Here is a 27137-nt window from a genome sequence, read left to right on the forward strand (position 1 = left end):
GCTTTTCTAAGAACATGGGACAGTATATAGCATTTAGTTGAGGGGGAATAATAACAGACATTTTAACAAGATACAGACATACAATTCACAGAAATACTAATGTTATTGAATAAAATTCAACAAATGATACAAAAGATTAGTCATGACCATTGTTGCCATTTTATGTAATGTATATTTAAAACGGGAACAATGGAGCTCAGAGGAACCGATGTCTAGATATAACACTGTTTATGGCGTTCCCCCCTCACATAGGGAAGAGCAAGAAACAACTGAATAAACAGCCATTATCGCTATCACCATAGAGACTGAAGCTTGAGGAAGGCGCATGAAGACCAAGTCTCCCTCTTCAGCTCTAGAATCACTCCTTTGCATACACTCTCAACATTTCCGTGACTATTCCACTGATGAGGCCACATTATACTCTGGTCATTCTTGAACAAGCGTACGCTCAGGTATTGCGATTAGCGCTTGTCCATGGCACTGAATCTGAAGAAGTAGACTCCTCTCACTGGTGCTGTGACGATACCTGCATCAGAGGAAAGGCAGGGTGAGATCAACACTGTCCATCTCTCATAGACATTGGAGCAGCATCTTATAGTGATGGTGGACTCTATAGCTGGCCCCTGTGGACACTTGTGTTCTATTATATTGATTGGTGTGTGATCAGTACCTGTAATTGGACTGTAGGCTTGGCTTATGTTGGTGAGGACTTTGTGGTAGACCAGAGTGGTGTCAGTACTGAAGGGTCCAACATTAATACCTAAACCAGCAGAGAATGCCACCTTTGGCCTCTCTGTGAACACAGGGGGGAGTGACACATATTTTTGTTATCCAACACACTGTACTGTTACATGCCATCCCCTAGGGCTAAACATTTCACAACTACACTACATATACAAAAGTATGTGGACACCCCTTCAAATTAGTGGATGCGGCTATTTCGCTACACCCATTGCTGACAGGTGTATAAACTCGAGCACACAGTCATGCAATCTCCATAGACAAACATTGGCAGTAGAATGACCTTACTGAAGAGCTCACTGACTTTCAACATGGCACCGTCTTAGGATGCCACCTTTCCAACTAAGTCAGTTCATCAAATCTCTGCCCAGCTAGAGCTGCCCTGGTCAACTGTAAGTGCTGTTATGGGAGTGGAACGTCTAAGAGCAACAACGGCTCAGCCGAAGTGGTAGGCCACACAAGACCTTGGAACAGGACCGCCGAGTGCTGAAGTGCGTAGAGCGTAAAAATCGTCTGTCCTCGGTTGCAACACTCACCATCGATTTCCAAACTGCCTCTGGAAGCATATTAGCACAAGAACTGTTCGTCGGGAGCTTCATGAAATGGGTTTCCATGGCGAGCAGCCCGCACGCAAGCCTAAGTTCACGATCGCAATGCCAAGCGTCGGCTGGAGTGGTGAAAAGCTTGCCGCCATTGGACTCCTGGAGCAGTGGAAACGCGTTCTCTGGAGTGATGAATCACGCTTCACCTTCTGGCAGTCCGACTGATTAATAAAATATAAGAAAAAAATGTCTAGCACTGACCAAATGATCAATAAAACCCTAATTTTATACTTTCATATCCATACCATACCTGCATTCTCTCTCTTCAGCTCTTCCGCCTGGCTCTCACTGGCAGTCGTGACATGCCCAAATGACTATCGCCCGCCGCGCTCACCTCGGTCATCATGAAGTGCTTAGAGAGGCTGGTCGTGGCCAACATCAAGGCCAGTATGTCAGGCACACTGGACCAACTCCAATCTGCCTACCACTCCAACAGATCCACTGAAGATGCCATATCCATCACTATTAACACGGCCGTAACACATCTGGACAAGAGGAACACGTGGCTCTTGTCACTCGGGCTCCCGGGTCTTAGGCACTGCATCTCAGTGCTTGAGGCGTCACTACAGACCCCCTGGTTCGATTCCAGGCTGTATCACAACCCGGCCGTGATTGGGAGTCCCATAGGGCGGCGCACAATTGGCCCAGCGTCGTCCGGGTTTGGCCGGTGAAGCCGTCATTAAATACGAATTTGTTCTTAACTGACTTACCTAGTTAAATAAAGTAAAAATAAAATGTGAGAATGCTGTTCATTGATTACACTCTTAGAAAAAAAGGGTTATTTGGCTGTCCCCCATTGGATAACCCTTTTTAAGAACCCTTTTGGTTCCAGGTAGAACCCGTTTGGGTTCCTGTAGAACCCTCTGTAGAAAGAGTTCTACATAGAACCGAAAGGGTTCTACCTGGAACCAAAAATGGTTCTTCAAAGGGTTCTCCTATGGGGACAGCTGAAAAACTCTTTAAGGTTCTAGATAGCACCTTTTTTCTAAGAGTATACAGTTCAGCATTCAACACTATTGTTCCCTCCAAGCTCAACACCTAGCTCAGAGCCCTGGGTCTGGACACCACCCTCTGCAACTGGACCCTGGACTTCCTGACGGGTAGACCACAGGCTGGGAGGATTGGCAACAACATCTCCTCCACTCTGACTTTTAACACAGGGGCCCCCCAGGAAGTGTGTCCTCAGTCCTCTGCTTTACTCCCTGTTCACCCATAACTGCGTGGCTTTGCACGACAACAATTCCATCATCAAGTTCGCTGAATGAAACCCACGGTGTAGGCCAGATAAACAACAAGCGAGTCAGCCTATAGGGGGAGGTGAGTGAACTGGAATTGTGGTGTCATGACAACAACCTCTCACTCAACTTCAGAATAACAAAGGAGTTGATTGTTGACTTCAGGAAGCAGAGGAGGGAACATGCCCTGATCCACATCAACGGGACTGCAGTAGAGAGAGTCACTGAGAGCGTCCTGATCGGTTATCACGGCTTGGTACAGGAAGTTGCTCCGTCCATGACTGCAAGCCCCTCCAGTGGGTGGTGAAGACGGCCCAGTACATCACTGGGACCGTTCTCCCACCCATCCAGACATCACTGGGACCGTGCTCCCACCCATCCAGACATCACTGGACCGTGCTCCCACCCATCCAGGACATCCCTGGGACCGTGCTCCCACCCATCCAGGACATCACTGGGACCGTGCTCCCACCCATCCAGGACATCACTGGGACCGTGCTCCCACCCATCCAGGACATCACTGGGACCGTGCTCCCACCATCCAGGACATCACTGGGACCGTGCTCCCACCATCCAGGACATCTACTCTAACGTGTTGCCTGAGGGGTCCGCAGCATCATCAAGGACCCAACACAACCCAGCCACGAGCTGTTCACTCCCTTACCATCAGGCAGATGGTATCCGGGAGCATGAGGTCCAATACCAACAGGCTCAGAGACAGTTTCTATCTACAAGCCATCAGACTGTTGAACACTGTTGAACTGGACTGACCACCTGCACTGATTCTCCACACTTTAGCACACATGCACTCACTCATGCACACACTCACACACACACACATACATTCCAGGCTACACACATCACAACTGCTGCTACCAGACTCTTATTATACGGCTCAGTTTAGACACGTTCAATTTACAATGAACTGACTGGGGTGACTGGGATGACTATGGTGACTGTGGTTCCTCTGGATGCGTGGATGCAGTTCTTTTGAAGTACACAGGGGGGCATCAAGACCCAATAAGTAGGCTACCATCTCGGTTGGTAAGTGGAACAACAAAGCTACCATCTCGGTTGGTAAGTGGAACAACAAAGCTACCATCCTCGGTTGGTGAGTTGAACAACAAAGCTACCATCTCGGTTGGTGAGTGGCAACAAAGCTACCATCTCGGTTGGTGAGTTGAACAACAAAGCTACTCATCTCGGTTGGTGAGTTGAACAACAAAGCTACCATCTCGGTTAAGTGAGTTGAACAACAAAGCTACCACCTCGGTTGGTAAGTGGAACAACAAAGCTACCATCTCGGTTGGTGAGTTGAACAACAAAGCTACCATCTCGGTTGGTGAGTTGAACAACAAAGCAAATCTTATTATACCCAAGTCGAAGATGGATCTGTATGATGTACAAAAAAATTAATGAGTCATATTTAATTAGGATATATTTGAAGACTAATGATATTTTAGCATTTGTATATCTGTCCAATTGGGAGCTAGAACACAAATCAGTATAGTGGACAAGAATAGATGCCTCTGAACTCCAGGCCAGTCTACAATCAAAATAATTTGCAATGTTGAGTGCAACAAATGTAGGCTACGTTGCTTTGTATCATCATTTAGCATATTTCTAATAACTACTCAATAACTAGTGATTTCAGGAACAATGTTATGAGAATTGAAATTCTACCAAAAATAGGTCCAGTTCAAATAAATGCATCCTTATTCTGGGAACAATGGCTAGTTTGTTCCTATTTTATGAGTTTGGGGTTTGATTCTTGTTTCACCCCGAGACATTCTCTCACCAGAGACTCATCAGGGTGGAGGGTTGTGGTCATCTGTGGACATCTTATATTTGTTTTTATAGAGGCTGATGTCAGAAGGGTATAAGGCAACCCACATGAGTTATTGCAGACATGGGAAATGGGATGGGTTTACTCATTTCTTTTTTAACCAGGAAAAGCCCATTGAGACCCATAGTCTCTTTTCAAGGGAGACCTGGCCAAGAAGGCAGCAACAATCAATACATTACAGAATTAAAACATACAACAATACAATACAAGAACCCTTTTTGGTTCCAGGTAGAACCCTTTTTGGTTCCAGGTAGAACCCTTTTGGGTTCCAAATAGAACCCTTTGTGGAAAGGGTTCTACATGGATCCAAAAATGAGTTCTCCGAACCAAAAAGGCTTCTTCAAAGAGTTATTCTATGGGGACAGCCAAATAACCCTTTTAGGTTCTAGATAGCACCTTTTTTCTAAGAGTGTAGGACTAACTATAAGCTTCAGAGAACCTGAATTTGCCGCATAGGCGGGTCACAAATAAGATTGAATGACTTGATTGGAGCGCAAAGCGTACTAATAGATGTTGTACTGTATTTTATTTCAAATTACTTAAAAATATATATTTAAAAAATGAAAAAAGTTGTCAAGGTTTTCAAAACAGTGTTTCCAAAATAGCCTATTATTTCTGTATCATAACAAATGAAAGACTCATTAAATATATTCCTTTGACGGTCCCTGCCATTTACCAAGGCACTCATATAAAGAACATATAGCCATAATATGGAACCTAATTGAAAGATAAGAGACGGCAAAGACAGTAGCTCTGCAATAATTATCCCCAAACGACCATGCGCATTTTACGCAATAATACTTCATTCCCACTTTCCTCTGAGGAATGTGCAAAATGTATGTATGTTCCTTTTTTAACACTGCCTGTCTTGTTCCTTTTGTGGACTGTGTTGCACACATACAGTTGAGTCGGAAGTTTACAGTTGGAGTCATTTACAGTTGGAGTCATTAAAACTCATTTTTCAACCACTCCACAAATTTCTTGCTAACAAACTATAGTTTTGGCAAGTCGGTTAGGACATCTACTTTGTGCATGACACAAGTACTTTTTCCAGCAATTGTTTACAGACAGATTATTTCACTTCTAATTTACTGTATCACAATTCCAGTGGGTAGAAGTTTACATACACTAAGTTGACTATGCCTTAAAAACAGCTTGGAAAATTCCAGGAAATTATGTCATGGCTTTAGAAGCTTCGGATAGGCTCATTTGAGTCAATTAGAGGTGTACCTGTGGATGTATTTCAAGGCCTACCTAAACTCAGGGACTCTTTGCTTGACATCATGGGAAAATAAAAAAGAAATCAGCCAAGACCTCAGGAAAAAAAATTTGTAGACCCCCACAAGTCTGGTTCATCCTTGGGAGCAATTTCAAAACGCTGAAGGTACCACGTTCATCTGTACAAACAATAGTACGCAAGTATAAACACCATGGCTGTTACGGATTCGGCCGAGGCTGCTCCTCCTCCTTGCTCGGGCAGGCTTTGGCGTTCGTCGTCCCCCGGAGTACTAGCTGCCACCGTTGAATGTTATCGATGTTTGTTTGGTTTTGTCTTCCTTGTACACCTGTTTCCATTTAGTGTTCATTATGTCCCCTATAAGTTTCTCGTTTTGTTTGTAGTTAGTTGTGTGCCAATTGTTCCGCCTGTCCGTTGGTGCTTTGTATTTTGCTCTTGTATTTAGAGTCGGACGCACTATTTGCGTATCCTTTAGTATTTTGTGCATTTGCGCACTGTTTTGCGTAATCGCTCGCCTCCGTTGGTTTTGAGGCCCGTTACTTTGTATTGACGTGTTTCTCCAAGTAAAGTCTGTTGGACCTAAGCCTCTGTGTCCTGCGCCTGACTCCAACACCACATCCACATCAGCCCCTGACAATGGCACCACGCAGCCATCATACCGCTCAGGAAGGGGAGATGCGTTCTGTCTCCTAGAGATGAACGTGCTTTGGTCTGCGAAAAGTGCAAATCAATCCCAGAACAACAGCAAAGGACCTTGTGAAGATGCTGGAGGAAACAGGTACAAACGTATCTATATCCACAGTAAAACGAGTCCTATATCGACATAACCTGAAAGGCCGCTCCAGCAAGGAAGAAGCCACTGCTCCAAAACCGCCATAAAAAAGCCAGACTACGGTTTGCAACTGCACATGGTGACAAAGATCGTACTTTTTGGAGAAATGTCCTCTAATGAAACAAAAAATAGAACTGTTTGGCCATAATGACCATCGTTATGTTTGGAGGAAAAGGGGGCAACTTGCAGAAGCCGAAGAAAACCATCCCAACCGTGAAGCACGGCATGGCAGCATCATGCTGTGGGGGTGCTTTGCTGCAGGAGGGACTGGTGCACTTCACAAAATAGATGGCATGATGAGGAAGGAAATTATGTGGATATATTGAAGCAACATCTCAAGACATAAGTCAGGAAGTTAAAGCTTGGTCGAAATGGGTCTTCCAAATGGACAATGACCCCAAGTATACTTCCAAAGTTGTGGCAAAATGGCTTAAGAACAACAAAGTCAAGGTATTGGAGTGGCCATCACAAAGCCCTGACCTCAATCCTTTAGGAACATTTGTGGGAAGAAATGAAAAAGCATGTGTGAGCAAGGCTTACAAACCTGACTCAGTTACACCAGCTCTGTAAGGAGGAATGGGCCAAAATTCACCCAACTTATTGTGGGAAGCTTGTGGAAGGCTACCCGAAACGTTTGACCCAAGTTATACAATTTAAAGGCAATGCTACCAAATACTAATATTCTGACCCACTGGGAATGTGATGAAAGAAATAAAAGCTGAAATTAATTATTCTCTCTACCATTATTCTGACATTTCACATTCTTAAAATAAAGTGGTGATCCTAACTGACCTAAGACAGGGAATTCTTACTAGGATTAAATGTCAGGAATAGTGAAAAACGGAGTTTAAATGTATTTGGCTAAGGTGTGTGTAAACTTCCGACTTCAACTGTAGATATAGTTAGAGGATGCAACATTGTATCTGTCCCATTATGGAGTCTGTGAGAGCATGGGCAGTGCCATAGAGTACCACAGTGTGAGTCATAATACCCATAAAACCTAGAGGTCAAACAAGGGAAATGGTTCCAATCGTTTTTACACAATTAATTTTTCCCATAGGGGGATTTTAGAAACACTTACAATAAGGTCTGTGTTTCGTGTAGAGCCTACTCTGGCTTGACGTTTTGATAACTGTGGAAATCTCTCTAGGACAAGGTGACTTTTATCAAAATATTAGTCTGTATTTACCCCCCAAAAAATGAAATGATAATTAGCTGCTAATGTGGCTATCATAAAGAACTACAAATGCCATGATGATCTGGATGAGACTACCCAATTGAGGCAAATGTACGAATCTGAATTAACTATCTAATGTTAGCTAAATTTAGTAATGAATAAATTGGCAACATTTCTTTAAATTGACAATTCTGTGAACTGTCTACAAATCCCTGCAAGTTTTAAATTGACCCAATACAAGGTGTCAGCTAGAGATGACGTGCAGGAGCTTGCAGGGATTTGTAGTCTTGCATGATGTCTACTTTGATGCTAATTTGCATTTTCGAATCTGAGAGTAAATAGAGCCGAATATATTGATAAAAGTCACCTTGTCCGAGAGAGATTTACCCTACACGAAACACAGCACTTATTTTAAGCATTTCTAAAATTCTCTATGGGAAAAATGAATGGTGGAAAAACTATTGGAACCATTTCCCTGTTTGACCGTTAGGTTTTATGGGTATTATGACACCTCCACTGTGGGGTTCTACCATCTCCATTTGAATTAGTCAATTTTTCTTATTCTACTACTTCTATGAGTTGGTAAAGCGTGCCGTCTTTAGCCAACTCTCTTGCTATCTCTCTCAGAATTACCTTCTTGATCCAAACCAGTCAGGTTTCAAGACTGGTCATTCAACTGAGACTGCTCTTCTCTGTGTCACGGAGGCTCTCCGCACTGCTAAAGTTAACTCTCTCTCCTCTGCTCTTGTCCTTCTAGACCTGTCTGCTGCCTTTGATACTGTGAACCATCAGATCCTCCTCTCCACCCTCTCCGAGCTGGGCATCTCCGGCGCGGCTCACTCTTGGATTGCGTCCTACCTGACCGGTCGCTCCTACCAAGTGGCGTGGCGAGAATCTGTCTCCGCACCACGTGCTCTCACCACTGGTGTCCCCCAGGGCTCAGTTCTAGGCCCTCTCCTATTCTCGCTATACACCAAGTCACTTGGCTCTGTCATATCCTCACATGGCCGCTCCTATCATTGCTACGCAGACGACACACAACTAATCTTCTCCTTTCCCCTTCTGATAACCAGGTGGCGAATCGCATCTCTGCATGTCTGGCAGACATATCAGTGTGGATGACGGATCACCACCTCAAGCTGAACCTCGGCAAGACGGAGCTGCTCTTCCTCCCGGGGAAGGACTGCCCGTTCCATGATCTCGCCATCACGGTTGACAACTCCGTTGTGTCCTCCTCCCAGAGTGCAAAGAGCCTTGGCGTGACCCTGGCCAACACCCTGTCGTTCTCCGCTAACATCAAGGCGGTGACCCGATCCTGTAGGTTCATGCTCTCAACATTCAGAAGAGTACGACCCTGCCTTACACAGGAAGCGGCACAGGTCCTAATCCAGGCACTTGTCATCTCCCGTCTGGATTACTGCAACTCGCTGTTGGCTGGGCTCCCTGCCTGTGCCATTAAACCCCTACAACTCATCCAGAATGCTGCAGCCCGTCTGGTGTTCAACCTTCCCAAGTTCTCTCTTGTCACCCCGCTCCTCCGCACACTCCACTGGCTTCCAGTTGAAGCTCGCATCTGCTACAAGACCATGGTGCTTGCCTCACGGAGCTGTGAGGGGAACGGCACCTCCGTACCTTCAGGCTCTGATCAGTCCCTACACCCAAACGAGGGCATTGTGTTCATCCACCTCTGGCCTGCTGGCCCCCTACCTCTGCGCGGAAGCACAGTTCCCGCTCAGCCCAGTCAAAACTGTTCGCTGCTCTGGCACCCCAATGGTGGAACAAGCTCCCTCACGACGCCAGGACAGCGGAGTCACTCACCACCTTCCGGAGACACTTGAAACCCCACCTCTTTAAGGAATACCTAGGATAGGATAAAGTAATCCTTCTACCCCCCCTTACCCCACCCCACCTCCCACTGGCTATAAGGTGAATGCACCAATTTGTAAGTCGCTCTGGATAAGAGCGTCTGCTAAATGACGTAAATTTAAAAGGAAATGTAAACAACGTGGAAGGGTGCATACTGCCACCTGGAGTGTGTTGTTTGTACAGGTATAAAGCCAAGGTTGGTGATGTAGTGCCACCTGCAGTTATGGAATGTTTGCTCAGGAGTATAATTCAAGTTTCAAGTTTTATTAGGATACACAGTGTATACACCAGTGTTTCCCAACCTGGGTCCTCGAGTTCCCCCAATAGTACACAGTTTTTTTGTAGCCCTTGACAAACACACCTCATTGCAATGAAATGCTTATTTGCAGGTTCCTTCTCTATAATGCAACAACAATAAATAATAGAATATAAGAATACGAACATGAAGTAAATGGCTTAGTAGACTAGAATAAACATTTTAGCATAAGTATAATATAGGAAGGCACAATTTATAGTCCAATATTTACACACGTGTGTGTGTATGTATCTGTGTGGGTGTGTGCATCAGTGTAAATTAATTGGCTGATCCCTCCTGATGACCTGGATGGAATTATGTGATCCTTCATTAACCCATAAGAAGTCCCATCCAGTTGACTACTTAAAAATGGTGAAAGTCCTCAATGGCGCTGCCCATGCTAAAACTGGCTTTTGGGCACAAGAGTCCTCTATCTATCTTTATGGGTGCTCACTGGCAAGCGGTACTGGAGCATCGGGTCTCGGACCAACAGGCTCTGAGACAGCTTCTACCACCAGGCCATCAGACTGCTGAACAGCTAACCGTCTCCCTGCACAGACCTGCACCTTAGAGACTATCTGCACCTTAGAGACTATTTTCACTGACTACCCACACATGCATCCAACCCTTACACACAAACGTACACACAAACGTACACACACACATACACACACAAACCCTCATAAACACACACACATACAAGCACACACACGCACTCAGAACTCTCTCTCTCTCTCACACACACACACACACACAGTCAACTCTGCTGTTCTATTATATTTGGCAAATCTGACCATAACTCTATCCTCCTGATTCCTACTTACAAGCAAAAACTCAAACAGAAAGTAGCTAAGAAGAATGCCAAGGTAACATGTCTAAATGACTATCGCCCCGTAGCACTCACATCTGTAGTCATGAAATGCTTTGAAAGTCATGGTTCACATTAATACCATCCTTCCAGCAGTGGAGGCTGCTGAGGGTAGGACGGCTCATAATTAAGGTCTGAAATGGATGAAATGGAATGGCATCAAACCCATGGAAACTGTGTGTTTGATGTATTTGATACCATTCCACCAATTCCGCTCCAGCCATTACCACAAGCTCGTCCTTCCCAATTAAGGTGCCACCAACCTCCTGTGCATTCCAGACACCCTGGACCCACTCCAAATCGCATCCCGCCCCAACAGATCCACAGATGACGCAATCTCTATTGCACTCCACATTGCCAATTCCCACTTGAACAAAAGGAACACCTACATGAGAATGCTGTTCATTGACTACAGCCCAGCGTTCAACACCATAGTGACCTCACCACTAAGCTAAGGTCCCTGGGACTGAACTAGGGTTGAATAGCCAGGAACCAGGTTATTGAGATTTACAGAGATGTTCCGCCCAAACCCACGCCTTTTTCTCTGGATAAATAACTGCAAGAAACTGGTAAATTATAATACATTATTTATATGAACAGCCATGACATGAAATTGAACGGTTAAATTACATGCAATGTCTAAATCTGGCTTCTCTACAGGCCATGGCCTACTCTCTGCTGTCTGCATGATGAATCATCAAGGCTCAGGGTGGGGACAGACAGCACATCTCAGTATGGAGCACAGCTCACAATGCATGTAACATCTCATCATGGTAACTTTTTTTCTTGTGAAAGGTAAGACTACATTTGCTGCAGCACAGCCTATGCTACAGTAATATAAGTACAGTGCGTGTCAAATGTACCCATCTCCATCTGGCTTTCAGGGGTTCACCTTATTTTGTCATTGTAAAGATGCATTTCTAAGTTTTAAAACAGCATATCACTCGAATACGCACAACAGCACTCTCTCAACGGTCTTTCTCTCTGTCAATTCAATTATAAATGCATCCAAAATAGATAGGCATAATCCTGTTCAAGATTGATATATATATATATATATATATACAGTGGGGAGAACAAGTATTTGATACACTGTCGATTTTGCAGGTTTTCCTACTTACAAAGCATGTAGAGGTCTGTAATTATTATCATAGGTACACTTCAACGGTGAGAGACGGAATCTAAAACAAAAATCCAGAAAATCACATTGTATGATTTTAAAGTAATTAATTTGCATTTTATTGCATGACATAAGTATTTGATACATCAGAAAAGCAGAACTTAATATTTGGTACAGAAACCTTTGTTTGCAATTATAGAGATCATACGTTTCATGTAGGTCTTGACCAGGTTTGCACACACTGCAGCAGGGATTTTGGCCCACTCCTCCATACAGAACTTCTCCAGATCTTTCAGGTTTCGGGGCTGTCGCTGGGCAATACGGACTTTCAGCTCCCTCCAAATATTTTCTATTGGGTTCAGGTCTGGAGACTGGCTAGGCCACTCCAGGACCTTGAGATGCTTCTTACGGAGCCACTCCTTAGTTGCCCTGGCTGTGTGTTTCGGGTCGTTGTCATGCTGGAAGACCCAGCCACGACCCATCTTCAATGCTCTTACTGAGAGAAGGAGGTTGTTGGCCAAGATCTCGCGATACATGGCCCCATCCATCCTCCCCTCAATACGGTGCAGTCGTCCTGTCCCCTTTGCAGAAAAGCATCCCCAAAGAATGATGTTTCCACCTCCATGCTTCACAGTTGGGATGGTGTTCTTGGGGTTGTACTCATCCTTCTTCTTCCTCCAAACACGGTGAGTGGAGTTTAGACCAAAAAGCTCAATTTTTTGTCTCATCAGACCACATGACCTTCTCCCATTCCTCCTCTGGATCATCCAGATGGTCATTGGCAAACTTCAGACGGGCCTGGACATGCGCTGGCTTGAGCAGGGGGGACCTTGCGTGCGCTGCAGGATTTTAATCCATGACGGCGTAGTGTGTTACTAATGGTTTTCTTTGAGACTGTGGTCCCAGCTCTCTTCAGGTCATTGACCAGGTCCTGCCGTGTAGTTCTGGGCTGATCCCTCACCTTCCTCATGATCATTGATGCCCCACGAGGTGAGATCTTGCATGGAGCCCCAGATCGAGGGTGATTGACCGTCATCTTGAACTTCTTCCGTTTTCTAATAATTGCGCCAACAGTTGTTGCCTTCTCACCAAGCTGCTTGCCTATTGTCCCGTAGCCCATCCCAGCCTTGTGCAGGTCTACAATTTTATCCCTGATGTCCTTACACAGCTCTCTGGTCTTGGCCATTGTGGAGAGGTTGGAGTCTGTTTGATTGAGTGTGTGGACAGGTGTCTTTTATACAGGTAACGAGTTCAAACAGGTGCAGTTAATACAGGTAATGAGTGGAGAACAGGAGGGCTTCTTAAAGAAAAACTAACAGGTCTGTGAGAGCCGGAATTCTTACTGGTTGGTAGGTGATCAAATACTTATGTCATGCAATAAAATGCAAATTAATTACTTAAAAATCATACAATGTGATTTTCTGTATTTTTGTTTTAGATTCCGTCTCTCACAGTTTAAGTGTACCTATGATAAAAATTACAGACCTCTACATGCTTTGTAAGTAGGAAAACCTGCAAAATCGGCAGTGTATCAAATACTTGTTCTCCCCACTGTATATATATATATATATATATAAATGTCCTAGTCTACCTCTTTAGGTAATAAATTCAATGCAGTATTAGCCATATACATAGCTCATGAATGATCGGTTATGCATAGGCTAAGCTTCTAACTTAGAGCCTCTGTCTCTTGCGCAATACGCACCTGCACTTCACTGGCCTCTCCTTAAAAAACGCTCCCTAGCTCTTGGAGTCCCAGGAAAAGCTAGAATAGAACAGCTTGATGGACATTTCTTATACTAATAGACTATTGGAAGAGGGATGCAAGCTCTTGTTTCCTGAATGTTAAATACAACAGCCAATAGAACTCACAGGGAGTTTGAAAGAAGAGCGAATGCGCGATGGAGGTAGGCTATAGCAGTTATTTATCTTCATGAAGAGAAATGATAACCGTCTGCATCTTATTCTAGTCCTATATTATTCAAGCATGTCATTACAATGATGAAGATAATGAAGGACAATAAACTTATTTAACTGTTGAAAGCGAGGAAACAATCAAATCAAATGTTATTTGTCACACGCGCCGAATACAACCAGTGTAGACCTTACCGTGAAATGCTTACTTACAAGCCCTTAACCAACAATGCAGAATTTTTCAAAGAGGAAGTAAGAAAATATTTGACTAGGGTGGCTGGAGTCTTTAACACTTTTTGAGGCCTTCCTCTGACACTGCCTGGTATAGAGGTCCTGGATGGCAGGAATATTGGCCCCAGTGATGTACTGGGCTGTACGCCCACCATCCGTAGCGCCTTGTGGTCGGATGCCGAGCAGTTGCCATACCAAGTGGTGATGCAACCAGTCAGGATGCTCTCAATGGTGCAGCTGTATAACTTTTTGAGGATCTGAGGACCCATGCCAAGTCTCCTGAGGGGGGAATGACTGTCTTGGTGTGTTTGGACCATGATAGTTTGTTAGTGATGTGGACGCCAAGGAACTTGAAGCTCTCGACCTGCCCCTTCGATGTGAATGGGGGCGTGCTCGGACCCACTTCTCCTGTAGTCCACGATCAGCTCTTTTGTCTTGCTCACATTGTCTTACTCACCATAGTGCCCTAAAAGCTCATCACTAAGCTAAGGACCCTGGGACTAAACACCTCCCTCTACAACTGGTTCCTGGACTTCCTGACAGGCCGCCCCCAGGTGGTGAGGGTAGGCAACACATTTGCCATGCTGACCTTCAACACGGGAACTCTCAGGGGTGCGAGCTTAGTCCCCTCCTGTACTCCCCTGTTCACCCACGACTGCGTGGCCATGTGTACCGACTCCAACACCATTATTAAGTTTGCCAATGACACGACGGTGGTAGGCCTGATCACCAATGACGATGAGTCAACCTATAGGGAGGTGGTTAGAGACCTGGCAGTTTTGTGCCAGGACAACAACTTCTCCCTCAATGTCAGTAAGACAAAGGAGCTGATCGTGGACTACAGGAAACGGAGGGCCGAGCACGCCCCCATTTACATCGATGTGGCTGTAGTGAAGTGAGTTGAGAGCTTCAAATTCCTCGTTGTCCACATCACTAAGGATCTATCATGGTCCATACATGTAATGAATACTCGGACAGAGTGGTAAGATCCAATCGCAGAATTGCGATGCTTTATTAGAGTACAGACAAGGGAATAGCTTAATCGTGGTCTGGCGAGCTGTGGTCAAAACCGGGCAAGGCAGAGACAGGCAGAGGTACCAAGGGAGCGGGCGTAGTCGGAGTCGAGGGCACGGGCACAGGTTCAGAATACGGTAATCACTGGGATAGACAAGCAGAAGATTAAGCAATACGGGGAGTCAAAAAACGAAGCACAGGTCTGGTACACTGGTAATCAAAAACAAACTCTCTCTCTCTCTCTCTCTCTGAACAAAACGCTTAGCAAGTCACAAAGGAACAATACCTCGCACCGACTGAACTTCTGAGCACACCTTATATCCTACTCTAATTACTGACAGGTGTGCTCAGAACTCAGGTGAAACAGCTCGAGTCTGATGACTCCCCCTCTCAGTAGATCGGGGAAGTGTCAGACTCTGTCTAGATCCAGCCAAACCCCGATCCCTTATAATACACACCAAGACAGTCGTGAAGAGGGCACGACAATGCCTCTTCCCCCTCAGGAGGCTGAAAAGATTTGGCATGGGCCCTCAGATCCTCAAAGGTTCTACAGCTGCACCATCGAGAGCATCTTGACTGGCTGCATCACCGCTTGGTATGGCAACTGCTTGGCATCCGACCGCAAGGCACTACAGAGGGTAGTGTGTACGGCCCAGTACAGTCGTGGTCAACATTTTTGAGAATTACACAAATATTAATTTTCACAAAGTCTGCTGCCTCAGTTTTGATGATGGCAATTTGCATATACTCCAGAATGTCATGAAGAGTGATCAGATGAATTGCAATTAATTGCAAAGTCCCTCTTTGCCATGAAAATGAATTTAATCCCCAAAAAAACATTTCCACTGCATTTCAGCCCTGCCACAAAAGGACCAGCTGCCATCATGTCAGTGATTCTCTGGTTAACACAGGTGAGAGTGTTGACGAGGACAAGGCTGGAGATCACTCTGTCATGCTGATTGATTTAGAATAACAGACTGTAAGCTTTAAAAGGAGAAGCCACAAAGAAGCCACTTCTCTCCAGAAAAAAACATCAGGGACAGACTGATATTCTGCAAACGGTACAGGGATTGGACTGCTGAGGACTGGGGTAAAGTCATTTTCCCTGCTGAATCCCCTTTCCGATTGTTTGGGGCATCCGTAAAACACCTTGTCCGGAGAAGACAAGGTGAGCGCTACCATCAGTCCTGTGTCATGCCAACAGTAAAGCATCCTGAGACCATTCATGTGTGGGGTTGCTTCTCAGCCAAGGGAGTGGGCTCACTCACAATTTTGCCTAAGAACACAGCCATGAATAAAGAATGGTACCAACACATCCTCCGAGAGCAACTTCTCCCAACCATCCAAGAACAGTTTGGTGACGACCAATGCATTTTCCAGCATGATGGAGCACCTTGCCATAAGGCAAAAGTGATAACTAAGTGGCTCGGGGAACAAAACATCGAAATGTTGGGTCCATGGCCAGGAAACTCCCCAGACCTATGCAAGAATGGGCTGCCATCAGTCAGGATGTGGCCCAGAAGTTAATTGACAGCATGCCAGGGCGGATTGCAGAAGTCTTGAAAAAGAAGGGTCAACACTGCAAATATTGACTCTTTGCATAAACTTAATGTAATTGTCAATAAAAGCCTTTGACACGTATGGAATGTTTGTAATTATACTTCAGTATACCATAGTAACATCTGACAAAAATATCTCATAACACTGAAGCAGCGAACTTTGTGAAGACCAATACTACTCTCAAAAGCGTTTAACCACAACTGTACATCACTGCCATCCAGGAGCTCTATAGCAGGTGGTGTCAGAAGATGGCCCAAACATTTTCAAAAACTCCAGCCACAGACTGTTCTCTCTGCTACCGCATGGAAAGCGGTACCAATGCACAAAATCTGGAACCAACAGGACCCTGAACAGCTTCAAACCCCAAGCCATAAGACTTCTAAACAAAACTGCTAAATAGCTCATCAAATGGCTACCCGGATTACCTGCATTGACCCTTTTTTGCACTAACTCACTATGCACACACACTCGACTCTACTCACACATACTTATACTGACACCCCAACACACACATATAACATGCACACACATGCATACTGACACCACACACACACTCAGACACACACAGACACACTTTCACACTCACCACATACGTAGTATGAAAAAAAATGTATGCACTCACTAACTGTAAGTTGCTCTGGATAAGAACGTCTGCTAAATGACTAAAATGTAAAAATTTAAATACGCTGCTGCTACTGTCTATTATCTATCCTGTTGCCTAGTCACTTTACCCCTACCTATATGTTGTACCCCCTGCACATCGACTCGGTACTGGTACTCCCTGTATATACAGTGCTTTCAGAAAGTATTCATACCCCTTGACTTATTCCAATTGTTGTTGTGTTACAGCCTGAATTCAAAATGGATTCAATATATATTTTCTCACCCGTCTACACACAACATCCCATAATGACAAAGTGAAAACATGTTTTCAAAAATTTTAGCAAATTTATTGAAAGTGAAATACAGAAATATCTCATTTACATAAGTATTCACAACCCTGAGTCAATACATGTTAGCATCACCTTTGGCAGCAATTACAGCTGTGAGTCTTTCTGGGTAAGTCTCTAAGAGCTTTGCACACCTGGATTGTACAACATTTGCCCATTATATTTTCAAAATTCTTCAAGCTCTGTCAAATTGGTTGTTGATCATTGCTAGACAACCATTTTCAAGTCTTGCCATAGATTTTTAAGCAGATTTAAGTCAAAACTGTAACTTGGCCACTCAGGAACATTCACTGTCTTCTTGGTAAGCAACTCCAGTGTAGACTTGGCCTTGTGTTTTAGGTTATTGTCCTGCTGAAAGGTAATATCCCAGTATCTGGTGGAAAGCAGACTGAACCAGGTTTTCTTCTAGGATTTTGCCTGTGCTTAGCTCCATTCCGTTTCTTTTAATATCCTGAAAAACTTCCGTCATTAATGATTACAAGCATACCCGTAACATGATGCAGCCACCACTATGCTTGAAAATATGGAGAGTGGTACTCAGTAATGCCCCAAACATAACACTTTGTATTCAGGACAAAAAGTTAATTGCTTTGCCACATTTCTTTGCAGTATTACTTTAGTGCCTTATTGCAAACAGGATGCATGTTTTGGAATATTTTTATTCTGCACAGGCTTCCTTTTTTAACTCTGTGAATTAGGTTAGTATTGTGGAGTAATTACAATGTTGTTGATCCATCCTCAGTTTTCTCCTATCACAGCCATTAAACTCTATAACTGTTTCAAAGTCACCATTGGCCTCATGGTGAAATCCCTGAGCAGTTTCCTTCCTCTCCGGCAACTGAGTTAGGAAGGACGCCTGTATCTTTGTAGTGACTGTGAGTATTGATACACCATCCAGTGTAATTAATAACTTCACCATGTTCAAAGGGATATTCAATGTCTGCTTTATTTTTACCCATCTACCAATAGGTGGCCTTCTTTGCGAGGCATTGGAAAACTTCCCTGGTCTTTGTGGTTGAATCTGTGTTTGAAATTCACTGCTCGACTGAGGGACCTTACAGATAATTGTATGTGTGGGGTACAGAGATGAGGTAGTCATTCAAAAATCATGTTAAACACTATTATTGCACACAGAGTGAGTCCATGTATTTTTACATTTTAGTCATTTTAGCAGACGCTCTTATCCAGAGCGACTTACAGTTAGTGAGTGCATACATTTTTTTTTGTTTCATACTGTGGGAACATGCAACTTATTATGTGACTTGTTAAGCACATTTCTACTCCTGAACTTATTTAGGCTTGCCATAACAAAGGGGTTTAATACTTATTGACTCAAGACATTTCAGCTTTGACTTTATGGGGTATTGTGGGTAGGCCAGTGACAAAAAAGTATGTAACACAACAAAATGTGGAAAAAGTCAAGGGGTGTGAATACTTTCTGAAGGCACGTTGTTTTCTACTCCCAATACAGTATATAGCTATGTTATGTTATTTTTGCTCGTTATTTTTATTCGTTATTCACTATGTATTTATTCCTTGTGTCACTATTTTTTTTTTTTATGTATTTTTAAAAATCTTATCTTTAACTCTGCATTGTTGTAAAAGGACCCATTAGTAAACATTTTACTGTTAGTCTACACCTGTTGTCTACGAAGCATGTGACAAATGAAATTAGTTTTGATTGATTCTACTGCGTGACCAAGTCACTACCCACTTTATATTTGTAAATATAGTGTAAATACAGTCCATTATTATATGACTACTACCTCTTCTATTTACTTCTATTTTACTTGACTCTTTTACTGTTATTATTGATATTGATTAACTGCATTGTTGAGCGAGCTAGCGCATAAGCATTTCGCTGCACCTTTTATACCTGCTGTGAACTGCGTACTTAACGACTAATATTTGATTTGATTTGCTGTCCAGCTGCCCTGGGGCAGGCTGCGTGTGCTCCCTCACGTGTTCTCGTGCGAGGAGATCGCACGCATGTTGAAGACCATGCTGGAAGGAAGAAACCATATGGGGAAGACATGAGGGGGAGGGAAAATTACATACATGTGTCCAGGACATTTGGAAAAATTATAAAATGATTGTCCCAGATGTGCACGCAATTTCATCTAAAGTATGACTTCTATTGCATAATTTAATTGATAAAATTAGGCTGTTTTAAAGGCATTGGACCTATTTCAAGAAGCCGAACTGAAGAAAGGTCCTCGTGTTTGCAATACCAGCACCATTCTTATCAATTAGAAACAGTGGCGGCTGGTGAAAAATATTCTCGGTGGGGCTGTGCCATACTTTTTTTTTCCTGTAACCATCGCGATATATTTTAACACAAACTGCAGGACAGCAGTGCTCAGTGAAACATTCAGTAATTATTTAATGCCAATATTAAAAAGTTGAGGCATTCTTACACAAAAACATATTACACAAACCCAAGCCTTTCATTTGCATTTAAAGTGAACTTTTTACCATTGGTAGTAAACAGGCAACGCAACAGGCATGCTGTCAGAACAGAGTGGAAAGTGGACAATAACATGAAATTATTATAAAGTTTATAGGAAATCTTACACTGTATAAAAGGATGTATAATATAGAAATGGATATCAAGTGGATGAACTCAAACCTTTGACTGGAAGAATAGCATACAGTATTTTATGATCATACTAAATGTGACTAATTGTTAATGTGCTCCAGAACTGCAACAATTAATTGATACAAAACAACATATATACATTAATATTAGCAAAGACACTATTAAGACTTTCTAGAGTACCATATATAACTGGATTTTTTATGCTAAGGTCAACTATATACAAAGAAACATGCGGCCAGAGCTGCTCTGTGTGTGTGTGTCTGTCATCTTATTTGTACAGGAATTTTGCCCGTCTGTCCTTCTGAGTGGCAAACCTCTCAATGACCCTTTGATTAAAGTCAGGAATGTCCCTGACAAGTTTCTTCTCCATGGAGAGCATGGCCAGAGCGTTCAGGCGATCCTGTGTCATGCTGTTTCTCAGGAAGGTCTTGATCCTTTTCAGTGTAGAGAAGCACCTTTCTGACTCAGCAGTTGTCATGGGTGTGGTGATGAGGATCTTGAGGAGGCTGGCAGTCTCTGTGAAAGTGCTCTGAAGGTTGTTCTCCATGAAGAACTGGTACAGGGGCACTGCACCACTACAAGCCTTGAACTCACTGTTCTCATAGATGAGGGACAGTTCGGTTTTGAGCTTGGCCTTGTTCAACATGGGGTACGCCTCCACGGTTGTTTCAAGCGCTGTATCGGGGAACTTCACACTGTGTTGTGGGAACAACTCTCCGTGCAATAGTGTTGCGCTGATGAGGTGCTGGGTGAAGGAGAACCTCTCTTTGGCATGACTCAGGATGGTATCACATACCTGTAAAAGATACATCATCAGCTTTAATTTGCAATTAAGCTATTTTGATGCAAGTGATCCTGACTGACACATGCCTATGTCCAACTCAAGTATATGATTACCAAGGTGCTGATTGTTCAGGGTTTTGGCTACATACTACCAGGCCTGAAAAAGTTCTATGGGGAAACACTGACAATTACATCACAACTTACCTCTATAGCCAACCTCTGTTGTTCTCCTGGTCCCAGCATCCTCCGTCGCTTGATGGGCTGTTGCTGCTTTCGTCAGATGCGCTGTCCCCACACAAAGAGGGAATTGAGGCCCTGGGTCCAAAAAATAAAGTTTAATTTGATAACTTGCAATCAGACTTCTTAGCTCACTGTAATTCCCCCTCAACACACAACCAGTGACTTTATATATATATATATATAGACAGACAGACAGACAGACAGACAGATAGTGTGTATATACACACAAACTATGTCTAGTAACTGCTTTAACCTGTGATGTACATAATTAACTGATGTTATTACGTTTTAAAGCCTTTTTCTATTACATTTGTGAGAGGATGCAACATAATTTTGTTCTGCTGTGCACTTAGCAATAAAGTTAATCTTCAATAACAACTAGGCCTCTTCTAGAAATTGACCTGGTGGACACCTGAATAATTATTACAAACTGTGTAGTACTTTCCTGCATTATTATCAACGTCTGATTGTGTCTTTTGGACAAACACTTGTTCTCGTGGTCGAGTAACAACAACTGCGCTCCTTGAGTGACGGGGTGGTACTTGGTGAGAGAGGGAGAGACGACCCAAATTGCGGAGTAAACTAGAAAAACGGACGTTACACATGGCGGAGTGGCATTACCACATTTAACAAACCAAACATTGAAATACCGTTATAGAAGGTAAAGTAAAAAACCCAAACTGGTCTGTGCATCAATACCGGTATATAGTAATATATAGGCAACATACCGTATATCTGTATCAATTATGTATCAGTTTTACATGTGACCCATATCAAATTTGCGCATTCACACTGAAGGAGCACACAAATGCAATGCTCATTTGGCGTGATTGTCGTGGTAACACAGGTGAAAAAAAATCCTGAATGGTATCCTAATGGCAGCCATTTTGGTTAGGGAGAAATACAAACAACTCTACTGCCATACATTCCAATTAGACTGAAGGCATACAGTTGTGTCCAAATATATTGGCACCCTTGGGCTTTTCTTAAATAATTCCCTATTTCTTCTAAAATCAGTTGAAATTTGAGAGGAAAAAAATGGGTCTCCACACCTTTAATTATATTTCTGTAAACTTAAGTTTACAATTGTAATTTAGAAAATATAGACAAATGTCATGGACTAAATTATTGGCACCCTGGAGCTAGTACTTGGTTGCACAGCTTTTGGCCAAGATAGCTGCCAACATATGCTTATTGTAGACATCAATGAGCTTGCTGCACCTTTTCTGCTGGCAATTTGGCCCATTCTTCAGCAGCAAACTGCTGTAATTCTTCAATGTTTGAGGGTTGCACTCCACCAACTTCTTTTTTCAGATCTTGCCAAAACTAATGTGGTCCCGTGTAGCTCAGTTGGTAGAGCATGGCGCTTGCAACGCCAGGGTTGTGGGTTCGTTTTCCCACGGGGGCCAGTATGAAAAAATTTATGCACTCTTAACTGTAAGTCGCTCTGGATAAGAGCGTCTGCTAAATGACTAAAATGTAATGTAAATGTCTTCTCTTTCCTTTTAAAATACTAAAACAAATATAATTGTGACGGCTCTATGATAATCACTCACTTTGATGACCAGACACATTTAGGCTTTTAAACTGTTGTAAGTGAACTATTCATCTTTCTAACAGCATCTTTATCAGCCAATAGTAAATATAGTTATTTACCTGATTGTTAGCATGCTTTCTGTGAACCTCTGGACAAGTGCTTTAATGAAGACAGGGTCGATGTTCCTCTTCTGCAGCTGGCTGAAAAGCATGTCCACATTTGGCATGATCTTGTGGAACAGTGCCAGGAAAAAACAGAAAGCCTCGTCTTCGAGCATCCTCACAAAGCCCCCGCCTCTCTGACAGTCGGGGCATCAAAGTTCCCAGAGTCTCTGATGGTCTGGAAACACGTTAGGAGGTCATCCCTGTACTCGTACACAGTGTTTACAGCGCGACTGTGGAAGTTCCACCGTGTTGTAGAGGCTCTGGGGAGTCTATGCGCAACCACTTCGTCAAGCACGGTGGTTCGCGCTGGGAGACCTGGAGAAGAAAGCAGAAAATCCTGCAAGGTCGGAAAAGAAAGTGCCGATCCTGGGGATGCGTGAAGTAGCCTGCTGCATGATGAGGTTCAGCTGATGTGCATAGCAGTGGACGTAGTGCGCATTTTCGTGCACACATCCACTATTTTACGCTGCACTCCGCCGGTGGCTCCCCTCATCACACTTGCTCCGTCGTAAGCCTGGGCAATAAGTTTGGCCTTTTGTCCATGTGAGAGTATGGTGCTGAGCCTCTCCAGCAGCGCTGTAGCGATGGTGTCGGCGGTTGCGTTCTCGATCAAAATGAACTCGGAAAACGCTCTTGGACGTTACTTTTAGCATCGATGTAGCGTATCACAAGCACCAACTGGCAGTGGGTGGAAAGCGTCAGTCGCCTCGTCAGCTTGAATGGCGATAAAATCAGCACTCTTTACTTCCTCCAGGATGTAATCCTTAAGCACTGACAACATACAGTCCAACAGCTCGTTCTGTATCGTCTTTGACGTGCCCTTAAAAACGGTAGCTGTCTTCAGGTGCTCCTCCAGCACACTGTCGAGGGAGGCAACAAAATCCACTAAGCCCCCGGAAAATGCCGGGGTTGTCCGAGAGTCAGTCTCCTCGTGCCCACGCAAGGCCAACTCAAAAGCCCCACAGAACTTCACACAATCGATAATTTTGGATAGAATGTGCCTGTTTTTATCCACCTCCTCATTGTGTTTCCTCACCGCAATCCTGTGGCCGTCATCCAGCTGCGTAGCAATGTTCACCCTTCCTAATACAGCTAGCTTTACAGAGTTGTCCATGTGTGCCCTGGTGTTCTCATGTTTCTTTACCTTCTCTGACAGGTGCTTCATATCCCTCACTCCGGTACCTGTCCATGCTGAATCTGACCCGTCGTTTTAAAAAAGCAAGCACGGAAAGCAAAATAAAGCATTAGCATCAGTGCACCCAGCTAGCCAAGCCTTCCTGGTGTACCAGCTACGGGAGAAGCTTCGCGCATATACTGCTTCCCTTTCTCGTAGCCTGCTGTCTGATTGAGAGGTCAGGTTGATCTGGGCCCAGCTCTTTCACCCGAACTTTCTCTGACAAAGTTCTCCTCTCAAACGGATCTTGGAGGAGAGATTTCACCGAGTTAGGGTTGGGTCTTGGAGGAGTAACGTTTGCGTTCGCCATTGTCGTCTAGTAAAAATGGCGCCACTGGAGCCCGGTCCTTATTTTATCAGGGGCGAGCTTGGGGCGATAAAATAATCGCCCTCCTTGGATTCGAATTAAAATCGCTGATTAGCTACATTTTATGTCATACATTCATATCTTAAATTAGCAATTGGCTTAACTGCTACGTAGACCCGCCTCCTCGGGGCACTTTCTGTATCGCCCAGAGCTGACGAGGCGTTTGACAGGCAGAGGAAAGGTTGCGAATATGATTTTCTATCATATCTTACACATATTACTGTGTGCATTCCATATTTCAAACACACAAATATTGACATACTGATGTTTTTATTATTATTATTATTATTATTATTATTTTTTTTTTATAATTTTATTTAAGGGGGCGGCGCCCTAGCGCCCTCTATCGGCCAGCCGCCACTGGCCTTATTCTAAAATTGATTAAATTCTTCTCCCCTCCCTATCAATCTACATACAATACCCCATAATGACAAAGCAAAAAAATTAAAATATATATACATTTACATAAGTATGACCCTTTACTCAGTACTTTGTTGAAGCACTTTTGGCAGCGATTACAGCATCAAGTCTTCTTGGGTATGACGCTACAAGCTTGGCACACCTGTATTTGGGGAGTTTCTCCCATTCTTCTCTGCAGATCCTCTCAAGCCCTGTCAGGTTGGATGGGGAGCGTTGCTGCACAGCTATTTTCAGGTCTCTCCAGAGATGTTCGATCGGGTTCAAGTCCTGTCTCTGGTTGGGCCACTCAAGGACATTCAGAGACCTGTCCCTGAAGCCACACCTGCGTTGTCTTGGCTGTGTGCTTAGGGTCGTTGTCCTGTTGGAAGGGGAACCTTTGCACCAGTCTGAGGTCCTGAGCGCTCTGGAGCAGGTTTTCAACAAGGATCTCTCTGTACTTTGCTCCGTTCATCTTTGCCTCAATCCTGACTATTCTCCCAGTCCCTGCCGGTGAAAAACATCCCCACAGCATGATGCGGCCTCCACCATGCTTCACCTTAGGGATGGTGCCAGGTTTCCTTCAGACATGACGCTTGGCATTCAGGCCAAATAGTTCAATCTTGGTTTCATCAGACCAAATAATCTTGTTTCTCATGGTCTGAGTGTCTTTAGGTGCCTTTTTGGCAAACTCCAAGCGGGCTGTCATGTGCCTTTTACTGAGGAGTGGCTTCCGTCTGGCCACTCTACCATAAAGGCCTGATTGGGGGAGTGCTGCAGAGATGGTTGTCCTTCTGGAAGGTTCTCCCATCTCCACAGAGGAACTCTAGAGCTCTGTCAGAGTGACCATTGGGAGGCCACATGATGGAGGCCACTGTGTTCATGGGGACCTTCAATGCTGCAGACATTTTTTGGTACCCTTCCCCAGTTCTGTGCCTCGGCACAATCCTATCTCGGAGCTCTACGGACAATTCCTTTCACCTCATGGTTTGGTTTTTGCTCTGACATGCACTGTCAACTGTGGGACCTTATATAGACAGGTGTGTGCCTTTCCAAATCATGTCCAATCAATTGAATTTACCACAGGTGGACTCCAATCAAGTTGTAGAAACATCTAAAGAATGATCAATGGAACAGGATTCACCTGAGCTCAATTTCAAGTCACATAGCAAAGGGTCTGAATACTTATGTAAAAAAGGTATTTCGGTTTTTTATTTTTAATACATTTGCAAAAATGTATAAAAAACTGTTTTCGCTTTGTCATTATGTGGTATGGTGTATAGATGGCTGAGGATTTTTATTTATTTAATCCATTTTAGAATAAGGCTGTAACGTAACAAAATGGTGGAAAAAGTCAAGGGGTCTGAATACTTTCCGAAGGCACTGTATATTTAATAGAAATGGCCTTACAATAACAGCCTTGTTGATGCTAGCCCTGTACTCTCTCAGTAGATTGTCCTGGTATGAAAGTAAACCCTGCTCTTCAGCAGCAATAACTGTCTTCCGATTAGTCTTGTCTCTTGTGCGCCACTCCTGTAGTTCTTCCGCTGAGTGAGCATCAACACAGTTGCTCCCAAGCTCACATGTAGAGGCCCTCCTATGGATAAATTACATTACATTTTATGTTTTAGAAATGTTAATTGCTGTTATTATGAATCACATTAGATATCCAACTATAAGTGTCTGATTAATAGGATCAGCTCAATATTAGGAAGGTGAACCTAATGTTTGGTATACTCAGTGTATGTGTTGTGTGATACTGACTGGGTGTAATGTACCTTTCACACAATTTGTAGGCTTGGTTGGTTTGAGGTGGGTCTCGATACTTCCACTCAGTCGTTGTCTCATTGTTATACTCGCTGGTCCTTTTGATGTGATTGAACGTGTTGAGGTGGTTCTGGTAACATCCCCATTGAGAAAACGATAGACTGCAGGCTTTGCAGTAGTGCTGGGTCAGAGACAGAGAAGCTGCTGCCACCGGCTGATGTTTATGTACAGCCAGAAGCAGCTCAGAGCGAACAAACCCCTCCTGGCTCTCAGCTGTCCACACGGTCATCTCTACCTCACTGTGTGCAAACCAGCATCGATGAGCGCCATGCCAGCATTGCTCACCCTTCTCAACATACTTACAGTACTGCCATGAGCGGATGTTCAAGTGGGGAAGGATGGGCAGCGGCCTGACCTCCTCATACAACAGTGTATTTTGCTTGTCACAAAGAACTAGAGTTGCCTTCCAAATGTGCCTGTGTCTGGAATTGCACTTCAAGTTGTTGCCCTTACAGGAGATCTGCCGTGGACTGCGATGGAAGCAGGTTTCGCAGAGCTCCATGAACTTGCCAGGGAACTGGCGCTGAATTCTCTCTTTAGTAGTCATAGCGTAATCCCGGTT

The 27137-nt window shown here is 43.9% G+C and overlaps 1 protein-coding gene across 1 annotated transcript; it reads right to left on the reverse strand.

The window, feature by feature from the left end:
* Nucleotides 1-461: 461 nt before the first annotated feature.
* LOC123481140 (helicase with zinc finger domain 2-like) lies at nucleotides 462-27137 on the reverse strand. The gene is made up of 4 exons (XM_045220273.1): nucleotides 26527-27137; nucleotides 26159-26345; nucleotides 671-791; nucleotides 462-526 (listed from the first exon to the last, which is right to left on the reverse strand). Exons 1-4 carry the CDS (start codon nucleotides 27120-27122, stop codon nucleotides 462-464), a joined length of 969 nt encoding a protein of 322 aa, XP_045076208.1. The 5' UTR covers nucleotides 27123-27137.

The sequence above is a fragment of the Coregonus clupeaformis genome, unplaced genomic scaffold, assembly GCF_020615455.1.
Source record: "Coregonus clupeaformis isolate EN_2021a unplaced genomic scaffold, ASM2061545v1 scaf3479, whole genome shotgun sequence".
Taxonomy (NCBI): Eukaryota; Metazoa; Chordata; class Actinopteri; order Salmoniformes; family Salmonidae; genus Coregonus; species Coregonus clupeaformis.

Bases quoted from the DNA above. Each gene is read 5' to 3' on its own strand.
- LOC123481140 (XM_045220273.1), bottom strand. From the start codon at position 27,122: ATGACTACTAAAGAGAGAATTCAGCGCCAGTTCCCTGGCAAGTTCATG. The intron at 26,346-26,526 runs GTACATTACACC...ATTTATCCATAG, and splicing joins GCCTACAAATTGTGTGAAAG to GAGGGCCTCTACATGTGAGC. The intron at 792-26,158 runs GTAAGGCCATTT...GTGTTCACAGAG, and splicing joins GCATCAACAAGGCTGTTATT to AGGCCAAAGGTGGCATTCTC.